Source organism: Dermacentor variabilis, chromosome 6, assembly GCF_050947875.1.
Source record: "Dermacentor variabilis isolate Ectoservices chromosome 6, ASM5094787v1, whole genome shotgun sequence".
Classification (NCBI taxonomy): Eukaryota; Metazoa; Arthropoda; class Arachnida; order Ixodida; family Ixodidae; genus Dermacentor; species Dermacentor variabilis.
The window spans coordinates 130,091,085-130,105,641 of record NC_134573.1 but is presented as its reverse complement, the minus strand read 5'-3'; the positions used below and the strand labels follow the sequence as shown (position 1 = coordinate 130,105,641).

At 46.1% G+C, this 14,557-nt stretch overlaps 1 protein-coding gene across 3 annotated transcripts in view; it reads right to left on the bottom strand.

Moving 5' to 3' along the window:
* Nucleotides 1-8,444: 8,444 nt before the first annotated feature.
* LOC142585228 (uncharacterized) overlaps nucleotides 8,445-14,557 on the bottom strand; it is a 54,691-nt gene continuing 48,578 nt past the window's right edge. For 2 of the 3 annotated variants that reach the window (XM_075695817.1, XM_075695818.1), the window contains exons 3-4: nucleotides 13,107-13,253; nucleotides 8,445-10,640 (exon numbers count right to left, since the gene is read on the bottom strand). In XM_075695817.1, the coding sequence (XP_075551932.1) occupies nucleotides 10,379-10,640; nucleotides 13,107-13,253 (409 nt within the window). In that variant the 3' untranslated portion in view covers nucleotides 8,445-10,378. Of the gene's footprint in view, nucleotides 10,641-11,466; nucleotides 11,554-13,106; nucleotides 13,254-14,557 lie in introns of all 3 variants that reach the window. The other variant, XR_012829057.1, reaches the window with a different exon arrangement.

Here is a 14,557-nt window from a genome sequence, read left to right as displayed (position 1 = left end):
TCAGTGTGAATGGTTTTCCTGGCTAAAGCACTAGATTGTTCACTTTCAAATGTTCTGCAGAGAATGGCCTTGTTTTGTTCGTTGCTACATTTGGCTATAACACTTGACTGTTTTCTACATACATATAAGAAATACACAACCATGGTGGTGCTGGATGGAAGAAATTGGACAGAACCCATCTCAAAATGACTGTCGATGGTAATGCATTAGCATTGAATTGATGTGGACTCACAACTTATTGCCACCGTCGAAACGAGTTATGTATGAGGCATGCACTACAGAAGGACTCCTCTTTCGTGCTTCCCTAAGAACACTCACTGCCATCTAGCCCCACTGCCGCAAAGCCTGGGGTAGCATCCGAAATGCATGGCACAACAGTGCGTGCAATCGCTGAGAAACATGTCATGTGACAAACGGGCTCCTCTCTCTCGCTTATTTCTAGGCATGCTGTGCCATCTAATGGCACTACCGAGACGTCTGCATGTGAGCTCCGAAATAAGAATCGTGGCGCTCCAGTGCATGCGAATGCCGAGAAGAGTTCCCTCATTTGCTGCATACTCAGTGGCACATACTCAGTGACCCAAGTTGGCGAGACGTTCATTGAAGAGTAGCACGTACCCAGTGCATTCATGGTGCAGCTCGCTAAAGTATTGGTATGAAAGGCATTCGTTGAAATGTGCGACATACCCAGTGAACTTGTGGCGCAGCCTGCAAATGCTTCGGGTTGTGGTGCTTGAGGAACCCTTGTGACGTGGGTTCAATTCTGCTCAGCATCAAAGAAATTTAAGGATCTTTTTTTGTCATTGAAAAGTGGCATTCACCTACTGGCGCATACCCTGTGACCCAAGTTGGCATTAAAGAGGTTCATTGAAGACCAGCACAGACCAAATGGTTCATGCCTAGTGCTCCAGGTTGGCGTCAAATAGTTTCTGCGAACAGGGGTCCCTACTCCGTGCCGTATCTAGTGACTCATGTTGGTGTGAAAGAGCTTCGTTGAAGATAGGCACGTATGTACACATAGGCAGATACTCAGTGACCCAAGTTTATCTGATGGTTGCTTTCGAACCCTGCTACTTCAGCACAGCAGCTTGATGTGCTAGCCACTGACCACGGACTAGCCACTGATCCAGGTAGGTGGAAAGAGGTTAGATACAAACATGCATACAAAGATACAAACTTAGATAGCTCCTGGAAAGTGTGTGAAGTACCCTAAGGATGCTAATGCATTAAAAAAGAAAAAAAATTCAGAGCCATTCCACTCTGTGAAGGTGGATGGCCAGCGGAGCTGTATGCATGGTGATAAATATGTTAAGAAATATGTTGATTGAAAATAAAAGACACATACCACAATCAGGGTGTCTACCAACTGGAAAACCTCAGGGATTTCGAATAGTCTGGAAATACCCGGGGAAAACTCGGGGAATTTGTGCTTCTGTCAGGGAAAATGAGCGGTAATCTTGTTGAAGGGGAACGAAAATAGCGGAAAGGCTGGCTCGAGTAAGAGAGGGGAATCGTAACGAGCCCTCTTTGATGCTGTGTCGTCCGCTGGAGGAGTTGCCAGTGTACAGTCCACGACCGACCTTTCGGACACCGGATAATTCGGACGGCTGGGCGGCATCCCTACGCACCCCACAGAGTCAATGTATAAGAACGTCTGAAATTTCGGACGCGAGAACTCTTCGCCGTCAGATTTTCCGGACTCTCTGCAGTGACCGCAGGTCCGAAACGGCATTAAACCCACCACTGCCATCTCGTTTGCCGCCTCACGCGGCACCGCGGCGACGCTAGGCCTAGCTGCTTCGACGTTCACTGAACTTCTTGGCATTCTGTGCCGTGTTTTCCAATAAAAGAATTCGCCGCTGTCGGCAATGGCACTGACTCCGCCTTTGTGATACTCGCGATTGGCTTCGAAGCTGGGGAAAGAACGGCGCGTTGCATAAGGCAGATTCCCGAAATCAGCTTCGTCTCAATGCAGTGTTGTTACGTGGTGAAGCTTCCGCAAACGTATGGTCTCCCTTCTATGGTCAGGCGGCGCATGGCGCAGCGATCGGCTCAGCCGTCAACGCCACCGTGAAACATCGAAGCGGCCATTGCTGCGGAGGCATGCTTTTGCGGCGCTCGTTTGAAACGTGTCGGTCGTTCTAAATTGCGATTTTAAAGCAATCGAGGCCCATTTTGGACCACCGACACTGGAGGAAGGGCGTCAAATTTATGATTACAACCATGTATATCGTGTCAAACAAGTAAACAGCACGGACATCGCAGCGAGGTGCTTAAAATAAATTATGGGGTTTTAGGTGCCGGAACCATGATCTGTTTATGAAGCACGCCGTAGTTCACTCCGGAATAATTTGGACCACCTGGGGTTCCTTAACGTGAACCTAAATCTAAGTACACGGGTGGTTTCGCCCTTATCGAAATTCGGCCGTCGTGGCCGGGATTTGATCCCGCGACCTCGTGCTTAGTAAAGCCCCTCCATACACGTTTCCACCGGCCAGGTTGCGGCGGTGGTGCGTGGATGCAGGGGCTTTAGTGCTTAGTGACCCAACACCCTAGCCACTAATTAAGCAACCACCACAGGTCGCGAAGCGTTTGTCACAACAAGGCAAGCATGCTTACGACGTCGAACTCGAAGTAAGTTAACAAATCATTATTTTATACCACTTAAGTGAGCTAGCAAATACGGCGGTGGACGTTTTTCAACTGTCATATGTAGCTTCATTACTTGGAGCGTGCCTTTTTTGAACCTCACAATTGGAGAGGTTATTTTTGACGAAATGGCATGTAAGTGCTTTTTTCTCCGTTGACAAAGTGTCTCGAGCATATTCTAATATTGTCGTTCGCGCTCGAATGGGAGAGGGCATTACCGCTGAAGCATAATAGAGAGCAATCTGCTGAGACTAAACAACGTGAAGACTGGACAAATATGCGCTAGCGTGCGCGAGAGAAATGCTAATTTTCGAATACTGGACGTGTGCTGCGGTGTACTCCAACCTTAGTTCTGTTGTCCTAAGCGCGAGAAAACATCGGCAGATCGAATGAGATTGGTTCCAGCAGTCGCGTCGTGATCTTGGCCGTAGGAAGAAGCACAGTGTGTACAAAGCTCCAGCACGGAGCACTTACGAAGCTTGATATTTGACACGTAACAACCGCTGCGCGTTTGATTTGGAGCAAGACGAGCTAAACAACTATTTAAACGAAATTACAACAGTGGGACTCAGTTCACGCGGTTTTATGCAGTGGATGCTTTATTGTGTGCTTTTGCGGATGCCACTGCTGGTTCTTTTTTTTTTCTTGTTTTTGCCACTTACGCCTTAGTTCGTTTAACAGAAGTTCATAAGACCGACACGAACCGCGACGATCCACTTCAGCCGCTGGGTTGCTTCCCCCGGTTTTGAAGGGAAGCGGTACAATTTGATGCCGACATCCCCTTCGCTGTTGTGACAATCCTTAACGCAGCAGTTTCTGCGCTTGTTCTTTTTGTGCACACGTCTCACGGAAGAGCTGCCAAGAGGCCGCGGTGAATCCATTAGAAAATTGGGAAAGCAGGCTTTCAGTCCGGCCTGAGCGCACCACGGACAATGGTGAAATGACGGTGAGGGCGTACTCGCGGGTGCTCACCGCCGCTGCTAAGTGGCGCGACATGTACATGCAAACTAGTGTTCCTGTATATGCTCCCGCAGGGAGCAGAGTTGCGCATAGGTGCGCCGTCGTGATCCAGCTCTGCAGCGAAGCCACTCCTCGCGCGCGCAGGAGCCAAATGCCGGGCGGTGTTCCGCCTTTTTCTCTAATGGTCGCGAGCTACAAGCGCCAATTGTTAGCAGGCGCTTAGCAAAGGGTACTTCTTAATACAGGCTACGCTCGAACGAGTCATTCGTGCAGTCGGAGGGGGTGGGCTTCCAACCAACCGAAACTTTGTATGTACCTATGTAAACACGCATATACAAACACACGCATGAACGTACAAATAGGGGGTCGGACCGCCTCTGATTCCCAAAAATAAAATACTCCCGTGGCTCGAACAGCGCCAAAGTTCGCTCGCAAAGGCGCAGTACGTTGCCACAAAAGGCGGTGCAATGATTTTCAGCAAGCATATGAAGTTGTCTTATCATTGTCAGAAAGCAAGAAATGTTTTATAAAGTGTTTAAACCTTCACACACGTAAGGTGGACACTTAGCGCATTTTGGCTGCCGAAACCAGCCGATTAATTACCGTCGTCAAGAGAGCTATCGTGCCTGCAGTTATGTCAGTGACCGTTAACAGAGCGTCATTTATCACTAACCATCGTTCACAACAGCTGCACGTTTTCGATACATGCGGTGCAGACACAGATTTAAGCGCGTTTCAGATGTTCACATGCGCACATTTTAAGCAAAGCCTACTTTTACGATTCATTCATACCGCAGACTAATCAGCTATATAGTAGCAGCAAATCTGGAAGTAAAAAAAGATTCAAGATGCAAGAGCTTCTAGATCAAATTTATTTCATACAAGGGAATGCATGAACGGCAGCAGGCCAAGTGTGCTGGTTCTTGGAACCTTGGGGGCAGAATTCAAAGAAACTGGAAAGGCAACAAGCTATTAAGAGTAACAACAGGTTATTTTTATTGCACTAATCACATCAAGATGGCAAACTTGCAGAGTAATTATTCACACAGTGCAGACTGTAATCTGACAACACATTTTTCTTGATCTCTTACCACTCAGAGAAAAAGCCAGTAGTTGAAGACACTGTATCAAATCAATGAAATCACTGAAGCAGGCTTTGGCCAAAAAGCCAGGTTACAAAGCTTTGTGACCTATCGCATCAGAGGCAAGGAAATTTTACGTCATTGAACAGTGCATTCACTCCACTCCCGCCCACAGGAAACAGCATTCACCAAAGCGCAACGTAGATTTCTAGCGTGTTTAATTGAACAAGTTTTTGTTCCACTGGCTGATACATGGTGCTCGCAAGCTAGCACACATACAATTGCAGCTTAGCTTATATGGCAGCAATTAGTTAACAAAATGAATAAGCCTATGCACTTGAAGACAATAAATTGACTACAATCAATTTTACTGTTCTCAAAACTTCACACGGAGAAGGAATATATTACAATTATCACAGCTAGAGAGCTAAACATGCATACGCCAACTTAGCACCCGTTTTGTCCTTGTTCCCTTGTGTGCTTTCTGCAAAGATGTCCTAGCTCTTCAGAAATTGCAGCTGACGAGAGAGGTACATATTATTCATTTCAATTTTAAACTCTGAAGGGTGCCTTCAAAGTCAACAAGCCCACACTTGTTAGCAACAACACTCTTACTATAGTATCAGTGTGCCTCCAGCTAGTTTGCTTGGCTGAAGCATTTACTCCTATGGCTGAATTCCGTGCGGTTTGTGCAGTGTGGTGCGCTGCACCCCGTCATACTTGAATACAAGTGCCAGTACGATGTGTTCCGTATCACTTCACCAAGGTCCTTGACTTCACATCGTCGAATACCGTACCTGAAACCCGCAACTGCTCCTCTCAACGCACGATCAACGGTCCGCTGATTGCAATGGCGATGACACTGACGGAAACGACGAGTTTGCATGAGTCGGCGATGCGCCCGTAAAGTTGGCTTCACAGCGGCGCGGATCATTTGACGTCATTTTTCGCGCTCGGCCAATCGCGGTGCGAGCGGCGCCGGAAAAGGTATGCGCAACTCTGCTCCCTGCGGGAGCATATACAGGAACACTAATGCAAACTTCATTGCCAGCTACCCATTGCGGCGAAGCATAACAAGCGTGTGAAGGGGCAATTGTCAAGGAACACATTGTAAGTATGTACTCTTTTAATTATACACGCGTGCACCCGCCATCTCCTGTCACAGTACGAGCACCGAATGCACAATAAGTGTACTTACTGGCAGACCTTCAGAGCTTTTTCGGATGTGCTTGCGGTGATTTGAGCCCTTAAAGGTAGTAAAAGTCATGCATTCATTTTTTCGAACTGCCCGATTTTCGGACGTTTTCGCGGCCTCTAGGGAGTCCGAAACATCGGACGTTGACTGTACAGCTGAATAAGGGGATGCTTCAAATGGTCTGTGGGGCGAATGCGCGGCGGAAGGGGGACGAGAACGGAAAGGACTTGCACATTGAGGAATGAATGGGAAAAGAAGCGTGCTGCCGCTGCTTTGAAGGTGCTTCAGCTCAAAAGACAAAGCGTTGGCTGACGTGGAGTTGCAGGTTTCCCTCATCCATACGAAAATAAACTCTTTAAATTAGTGAAACGCAACACGGAGGCATTGTGCGCGGGCTGAGAGTGTGTCAGGACAATTGAGGTTGACTTACCGAATGCTGCGAGAGAATCTCACTTCTGACAAAGTTCAGCCCTCATACCAATGAACTTGCTATCAGTCGATATAGCAATAGCTCACATTAGAAAATATTCGCATCTGTATGCATCTCCTTTGTATTCGTATTTGAGAATTTCGACTCTATTTGCAATGGGTTTTAGCATTTTTTTTTTCGAAGATATTCGCTGCGCATTTTACTAATTCCGCCGTTCTGTTTTCTTCTTGAGTAAAATAAACATTACTTCTTACTATTCAAACTAAATAAAGTAGCTTTTTTGTTTTTTAACATGCTTAGTAGAAAGCGGCAGCATCATGCAGGCGACATGGTGTCAACCCGTCTTGACATAAAACAAAGTTCTGTGTCACTCGGGGAATTTTGAAAAAGGCACTCAGGGAGAGAGAGAGCAAATGATAAGGAAAGGTAGGGAGGTTAACTAGGACTGAGCCCGGTAGGCTACCCTACACTGGGGAAAGGGAAAAGGGGACGGAAAGATTAAAAGAAGAACAGAAAGCACTCAGGGAAAACCTGGAAAACCTTGGGTGCTTGGAAATGCCAACTTGGAAGACACCCTGCATTTTTTGGTTGTTTTATTAAATTGCATACTCAGTGCTTTTCTGACTTTTAGCCTTCTTTTGTTTGCCTTTTGGATTTATTATCTGATCACCAAGGTGACTATCACTTTATGATCACTACGATATCTGGCTAGTGGCTCTGTGGCAACACTGGTAAGGGTTCTTGGCGAATGGGAGGTCTATACACGGCCGATGACGCACTTTCCATCTTGCCGAGACACGTCTATGTTGAAATCAACCATACTTGCGATGGGAGGGAAGTCGGTAGGGGTGATCCAACCAAAGGTGCATACGCTTGGCGTTTGCGGCACGATCTTCGCCCGTTTTAAATGCCGCCCGCCGTCGCCACGCATATTCCCGCTTCTGTTCACGACGTTGTTCTTCGTAGGTGCGATGTTCTTCCACAGTCCTCACCGCACGCGGCCTACCCGTTGCACGGGTGGAAGGGAACTGAGGTCACGTGGTTTGCGTATAGAGCCCGTGACGTCAAACTACGATCCATACTAAACTGTGTCTATTCCTGCTTTTTTTTCCATCAGAATAAGTTTTGACACTTCTCGCGATTAAACGCAGTTGGGGCATGCCCAGCGATATGCTTTTGCTCTTTTAGCTCTTCTAGCTCTGGGGTGGCCCCCATGTTTTTTGCCTGCGCACACAAACCACCACCTAGTGTATAACAGCTCTGCTGTAAAACGAAAGGCCTCCTTGGGGAAGAAAACATTGGCACAGCCTCAATAAGAGATGACCTCATGTTGTGTTCACTCTTCTCCGCGGCACACATTTTGCTTTTCTAGGATTGATGGCACTAGTACAGTTTCTTGCACTAGGATCAATTGGCTTAAGTCTAAGGTGTTCCGTGATGACCTTACCGCAATACAGTTGTGTAATGCGGTGAAACATACACAGTGTATTGCGGTGAAGGGAAGCGAGAATTGCGCAAGTGCCAATTGTAAGCAACGTGCAGCAATTTAATATACTTTGGTGGAACCTCCGAGACACCCAAAGGGGCAACGGAATGCCAAAGCTGGAACCTGGACATATTCTTGAGTTGGGGGCTTGGCGAGGTCTCGATGTGCCGAGGGTGTATAAGGTTTTGCATGCGACCACCACCTGGTGCATGCGACCACCACTGGGTCTTGCCAGTCCCAACCAATGGTCCCAACCAGCCTTGATCCCTCTGCTGGTCCATGGGTACGCTGGAGATGCTGCTCTGCTCGCTTTGTTGTAATCTCAGGTGCTGTCCTGAGGCCTCTATTTACCAGTATTATTTTTATTTTCGCATGCTAAATTTAATCTCACCGTACTCAACATCTGTGTTGGGGTGAAGTTAATGCACATTCATCATTACAGAATGGATGCGATGCTCTTGCCCTGAAGACATTACTTTTTCACTCGGGAATTGCTGCAAACAATGTATTGCTGATCTGTGTGATGCAAGTATATTGTGTTAAAAGGTAGTAGCGCTAAACGAAATGAACCTTGATACGTCGGCTCTGTGTGCAGTGCTAGCACAAACAAGTAAATGACTTGACTATATATGGACACATTCATAGTGTTTGAAACTCTTGTTTATTTTTTTCTTCAATTCAAAGTTTTTATTCACTGTAAAAAACAAGACTTTGTGACATAGAAGTGACTGGTATGACAAGTGCACGATTCTTTGGCAGGCGAGGATCTTCTGGTACAGTGACAACAAAAGCCGTACTGGCGCGGAAGAAAGAAAACTCTCATCGAAGCTAGTACAAATTAGAGACATTTCGGTTATTTGTATTGACAAGAAACTTGCTGAAGATATGTAGTGTCGTACTATAGTCTGTCATACAAATATGTATATATATAAACATGTAGAATGTCCTCAACACACAGTGCCTAATAATAAATTGAACCTTGGAAATAGTGCACTTAAACTTCTTAAATGTACGTTTCAAATGGCTACTAACACATATTATTGATGTTGCAGGAGCTCTATCATGTCCATCTTGCATGTAAAAGGATGTGACTGAGCTTGTATTAAAGCTGGAAAACATGATAATATTGTATTTTTACTGAGGTTTGTCTCGAAATGCTGGACCTGGCGTCGATATGACCATGATGTCATGACGCACGGCAAAATTCTGGTGACATTGGGTGGCAATAAGGCTAAGTATGACAACGTTGTTCATACAAAAAATTTAGTGCTGCCCGCATTTATTCTGGCTGCAGTCGCATGTGGCAGCTGCAGTGATAGCAGGAATGGTGCAATCCAATTTATATCATGATATTATGATGCATTCACGTCCTGAGTATGAAAACCAAAACTGGCTCGTAGAACCAAGTATTGTAGTGAACTATCTGGAGCGCCCTGAGCGTGCTTGATTAAAGAGTCTCTTGGGTTCAGAGCAGTTGGGTTGTTGCTTAATAAAAAAAAATTACTTATAGAACATAGCATACCTCTTTAAGCATTCAGGTATGAACTAGTTGATGCTGCGTTCAAGCACAGGTGCTGTAATGAACCAAAGTATACTTCTGAAAGGGAGCTAAAGTATAGGCTTTGATGCCTTGGTGGAGTGGTGCATGCATCTTTTGATTCGTATTTTGAGTGTTCGAAGAGCAAGCAGCTAAGCTATTTTATAGCTTAACCAACTTGTATATAAATATCGAAGGTTCTGCCATCGTAACTGTATTTCTAGCAAACAGTTCAGGTTTACTCCAATCGTTTCCGTTACTTCTTGTCTTCATTAATCTGCATAAGCAGCTTACTGTGCCTAGATAATAATGGAGGCTAGAAGATGCTGTAGTACGTATTGGTGGCTTGCACTTACTTGTTATGACCACGGTTGGAGAATCAGTAGCCTGGTGAACCTAGTTCATGAGTCTTGGAATCTCTTACATGCGCCCATGATGATATTACGCGCAAGCTACCTTGAAAACACTTCTTGTAATTGCGTACTGTAACCAAAAGATTTAACACAAACAGGAAACACCAAACACATCTACACGACTGCTTTACTGCCTACGGTTCGGCTGTAGCACCGTCCACTAGAGGAAGCACTTGCAGCCGTGTTCAAGAATGCGCTGTGACTTGAAGCTCTTCCCCAAATGCACAGAGCGGAAGTGCCGCCCCTCAGCATATGTTGCTGCGCTGGGATAATGCCACTGAGCGATTGTAGAGCTGTTTTTGTAGTTGGACATCTGGAACTTCTTACTGGAAGGCATTGGAGCAAAGCGGTGTCCCTCAAGGAACGCATCGCAGGAATCACCAAGTGTCACTGAACCACAGTGACTTCTTTAGCCAAGGTGTGCTGCCCCTCACTTCGCAGTTCTAAGTCCAAAACGCATTTTGGGATACGGGGTTAGGTTGCATTCATGTTATTTGTCCGAAGATGGTGATTCTAAAAGTTCCTGGCTTACATTCGTGAAATGCACAGAGGCGACGCCCAGCCAGCTTCTCTCCTGAAAGGAGGAGAAGGAGGCATCTACATGCTGCATCTTATTTTGCTCTTTGTCACTGCAGACTGTAACGTTCATTTGCTTGTTCCCTAGGCACTGGTGGCGGAGGGATCCGCTTGCCCTGTGGCCGCGATGTCTCCAAGAGGCCAGGTGCCACAGCAGCAGCTGGAGCTGGGCGAGTTGGCTTGGCCTCGCCGGATGCAGGGGACGGTGTCGTCTGCAGCTCTCGCGGAAGCAGGTCAGGCGGTAAGAAGTATTGCGTGGCGATGAGCGGTGGCAGTAGAGCTCCACCGAAGAAGTTGGTCGTCGACGTAGTTCTGCAAAGCACACCACAGAATTATGACTTGATTCGCTTCAACGTGTCTCCGTGTTAGTCCTTTTACTTCCAGTATTCCAACTTGTCTGCGGCTTTTACAGTGCGGCCCACTGTTCAAGGGAACACATGAGTGTAGGACATGTAGAAAGCCTCCCTTCTGGTAAGTATACAATCGCGCGGCTTTGCAACAGCGCCGACATGTTTTGCTTGGCAAGCATCTGCTGCAATGTGCTGTATCGGCTGCCGTTATCCGTGGCATGCCATTATTCAAACTTCGTCATGGGGTGTTTCCGTCTGACGTAATAGTAGGGTTGCCTTTCTTTCGCTGCTGGTGTGCTTGGTTATGATATTCTTTCGATTTGGCTTTAAATTTAATGATTTGCATTATTCTTTTTAAAATATGGGGTGAATTAGAATGTGACTCCCACCAAAATTGCCGTTTAAGTAACTAGCCGCAATGTTCTAATAAAAGAACTTAATTTAGTTCTGTTTGTCTCTTGAAAGTAACATGATTAGCGGCAAAGCATGTCTGCTTCGCCTTGCAGCTCCTTTGCAAAGACGTCTCATTCACTATGCTCATAACCATTTCGTTAAAAAAATTGGTATAGTAAAAAAAAGGACCGTATAGCCCTCCCTGACAAAACGAGGTGTGCATTCCTGCCTCCAGAAATAAATTACAAAAACAACAAAGTCATTTAGCAAAGCTTGCCATATCGACCCCAATAATTGATCAACGCAACTGCACTAGCATATGGTTTATTTCGTTACCTTAGCTAACTTTTGCGAAATAATACTTTTACCTACAAGAAATCATGCAACTTAGTTACTTTTCGAGAGTCACCACGTTGTCATGTGGTTGTGTCCATGCGGGAGGGAGTTGTCCGTGGTCTCAGTAGCGAGGGCGTGCAGACCAGCTGCATGCGTGAGTGGGTCAGTGGGACACAGCAAGGATACACACATATATACATATAAAGCCAAGGGTTGGGAAACAGACACATGCAGGTGTGAACACACTTGGACATAGGTGAGGGTAAATAGACACAAACGTGTAGGAGGGGTGAGAACGCTGATTGATTTAGAACGCATATATTGATGTGGGCTGGCCCTAATTATCGCACATGGCATGCACGCATGGTACATATGGTTCAAGGAGGATGCAGGGAATGCTAAGGAAGCTAGGTTTGAAAAGGGGTCAGCTTGTTGTTAAACAAAAAAAAAATAATTAAACAAGAACGTTTAAAATGCGTGAGGGATGGGACATGGCTGCTTCTGTCATGAAAGTGCATTTTCGGCCCTTTGATTTGCATTCCTTCCTTAAAAGGACACTAAGAAACTCTAGGTGAGTTTAGACTAATGAAGTGTTCCTTTGGAGCCCTATCTTTTGCTAATTTCATGGTTGAAGAGAAGGCTCAACATCATTTTAAAAAGAAATTGCATCAGAACTACTGCACTAGTACGTCAGCGTGGCGTCCTGATTTTTCTCATATTTGGAGTTGTAGAACAGTACCAATTCTCCAAATTTGCTTAGTCTTTGGCTGCTTTAGAATGCAATGTAGTCAATCTTTACCGACAAAACGTTAACTAGATCCGAACAGACGCCATCAAAAGCTGTGACGTCACGGCAAGCTCATGCGGGAACTTCAAGCCGGCGTCGCCACCAGTATTTTTTTTATTGCTCACTAAGCATACTCTCAAGGTGCCTGTTTTGACAGTTTAGAAGAGTAATATGCTAATAATAGCTCAACCTATTTTTCTTTTTAGTGTACCTTTAATTTTTAGGATGGATGAATTCACCTACAAATCCATTGCTTTGCTAAAGTGCGATGGCAATTGTACATTGTAGCTGAAGACGAAGGACTACAGTGGGACTGACATGTGACTTTTCGATGTCTGGTGCGCGCTTCTGGCTCCCTCCATAGTTATTCTGAATAGGGTCCACTGCTAGTGGCACTACCAGCTTAAACTTTGCCCTACTGCTATGGTCACAAATTATAACTCGCATGTCCTTTATGGTAGCTGAGAGCCTGCGTGACCATGCGAAGATGGACGACACGTACGGGCAGGCGTGCAGACAGCCATCAGTTACGCAGTAGTTGCACTGAATCTACATGTCATTGCTTCGATTTTCATCATACTATTGAGGAAAGAGACTATTAAACATGGAACAAAAATGAAGCACTGTCCTGCCAAATTCTCGAGTTATTCCATTGTGTGTGTGTGTGTGTCATTACACTGTCATACTTATCATGAGCACTTAACATCATCATTCCTTAGTGCTTGCTGGTGCACTAACGGGCATTTTTGCACCTTCTAGTCTTTTGTCGATTTGCTAGCGACTAGCTTTCATGTCATGCCAAGCTGACAGCCTCATACGCAGTGCAGTGCAAGTCACAAACACAGCAACACAGGGAGCGGGTGGTTTGAAAGCTTGGGCACAGGATAGAAGGTGACGGTATAACTTTCTCACGGGAAGCTGTTCCCGATGCCCTTGCGTCCTTGCACTTCCTGACCGAAGCCGCCAGATCTGCCGTTTCCAGAGGATGGCAGGAGGTCACGAGGCAGCAGGTCCTTGGGGAAAGTGGGGAAGAAGGTGTCCTTCGGGAAGCCCAGAGCCCTGCACAAATAGAAGCGATTGCACTTTAGTTAAAACACGCAGCAGAGTATAACACGAACTTTAAACGACCCAAAAGACACCAGATGGACAAAATTTTAGTCACTAGTCCATCGTGCTTCCCCTCAGGCCCTTTGACCCATTGATCCCGCCGTGGTTTCTCAGTGGCTATGGTGTTGGGCGGCTGAGCACGAAGTCGCGTGATCGAATTCCGGCCACGGCGGCCGCATTTCGATGGGGGCGAAATGCGAAAACACCCGTGTACTTAGATTTAGGTGCACGTTAAAGAACCCCAAGTGGTCGAAATTTCCGGAGTCCCCCGCTACGGCATGCCTCATAATCAGAAAGTGGTTTTGGGTCGTAAAACCCCATAATTAAATTTTTTTTTACCCATTGAGCCATCGAGCGAAAAAGCCGGCAGTGTCCGTAGCAGCGAAACGGCACCTAAATTTCCATTGGCTGCGACGCCATGTCACGGGGGTGTCTCAATGGAGCAGAGTGGGTGAATCGGAACATCTGCTGCTGCGCTAGCATGTCTGGTTTTGCGTGAGGGGAGAGGGCATCGCTGCGATGCCACGTCACCAGCGCGCCTTGACAGATCAGATACGGCACCGCGACGCCGTGTGCAGGCGCGGTTCTCGGTTGCTTTTTGTTATCCGCACGTTCCTTGTCCACACAAGCTATCGCCTATGTTCTAACTGCGCCACGGTGAGATCGCTTGTCCGCGAGAAGTTCATAACTTGAAGGACCGCTTAGCGGCGTTCAAGTGGAAATTAATGCTTTCGCAATCACAACTCATAAGAAGTGCTTAGGTATCCTCAAATTTTTTCAATCATCCTTATTGTCTTCCCTTATTTCTTTTTAAAAGAAGCTAAGAGCTTGCCCGACTGCACATTCATTCATTCATTCATTCATTTGTGCTGTCAACACTTTAATGAGGGTTTTTACTGGGAGGGCAAACAAGTGAAAAAAGAAACGGCATACATACTAGGTGCACAGCGACATGAAGACGCTGCATGTAATCTTACAAACACAAGTCTAAAGAAAGTTCAAATTCACGAACATCGCTTGTATTCACTGCAAAGCTCAGAATGTGTTCAATCGCAACCGGGCAAAAAATTGTGCAGGAAACCTCGACGCTGATTGTCATTGTCATTGCACCGGCCAATTAGGTTCGGTTATTTCCGCGTGAAAACAGCTCTTTTCTCCGTAAAGATTTGTCTTGGCAAACTTAATGAGGGATCCTGGTATTAGTGCTCTGCCAAAGTTAATATTTTAGCTTGAAACAACTAACCTTTATTTTCATG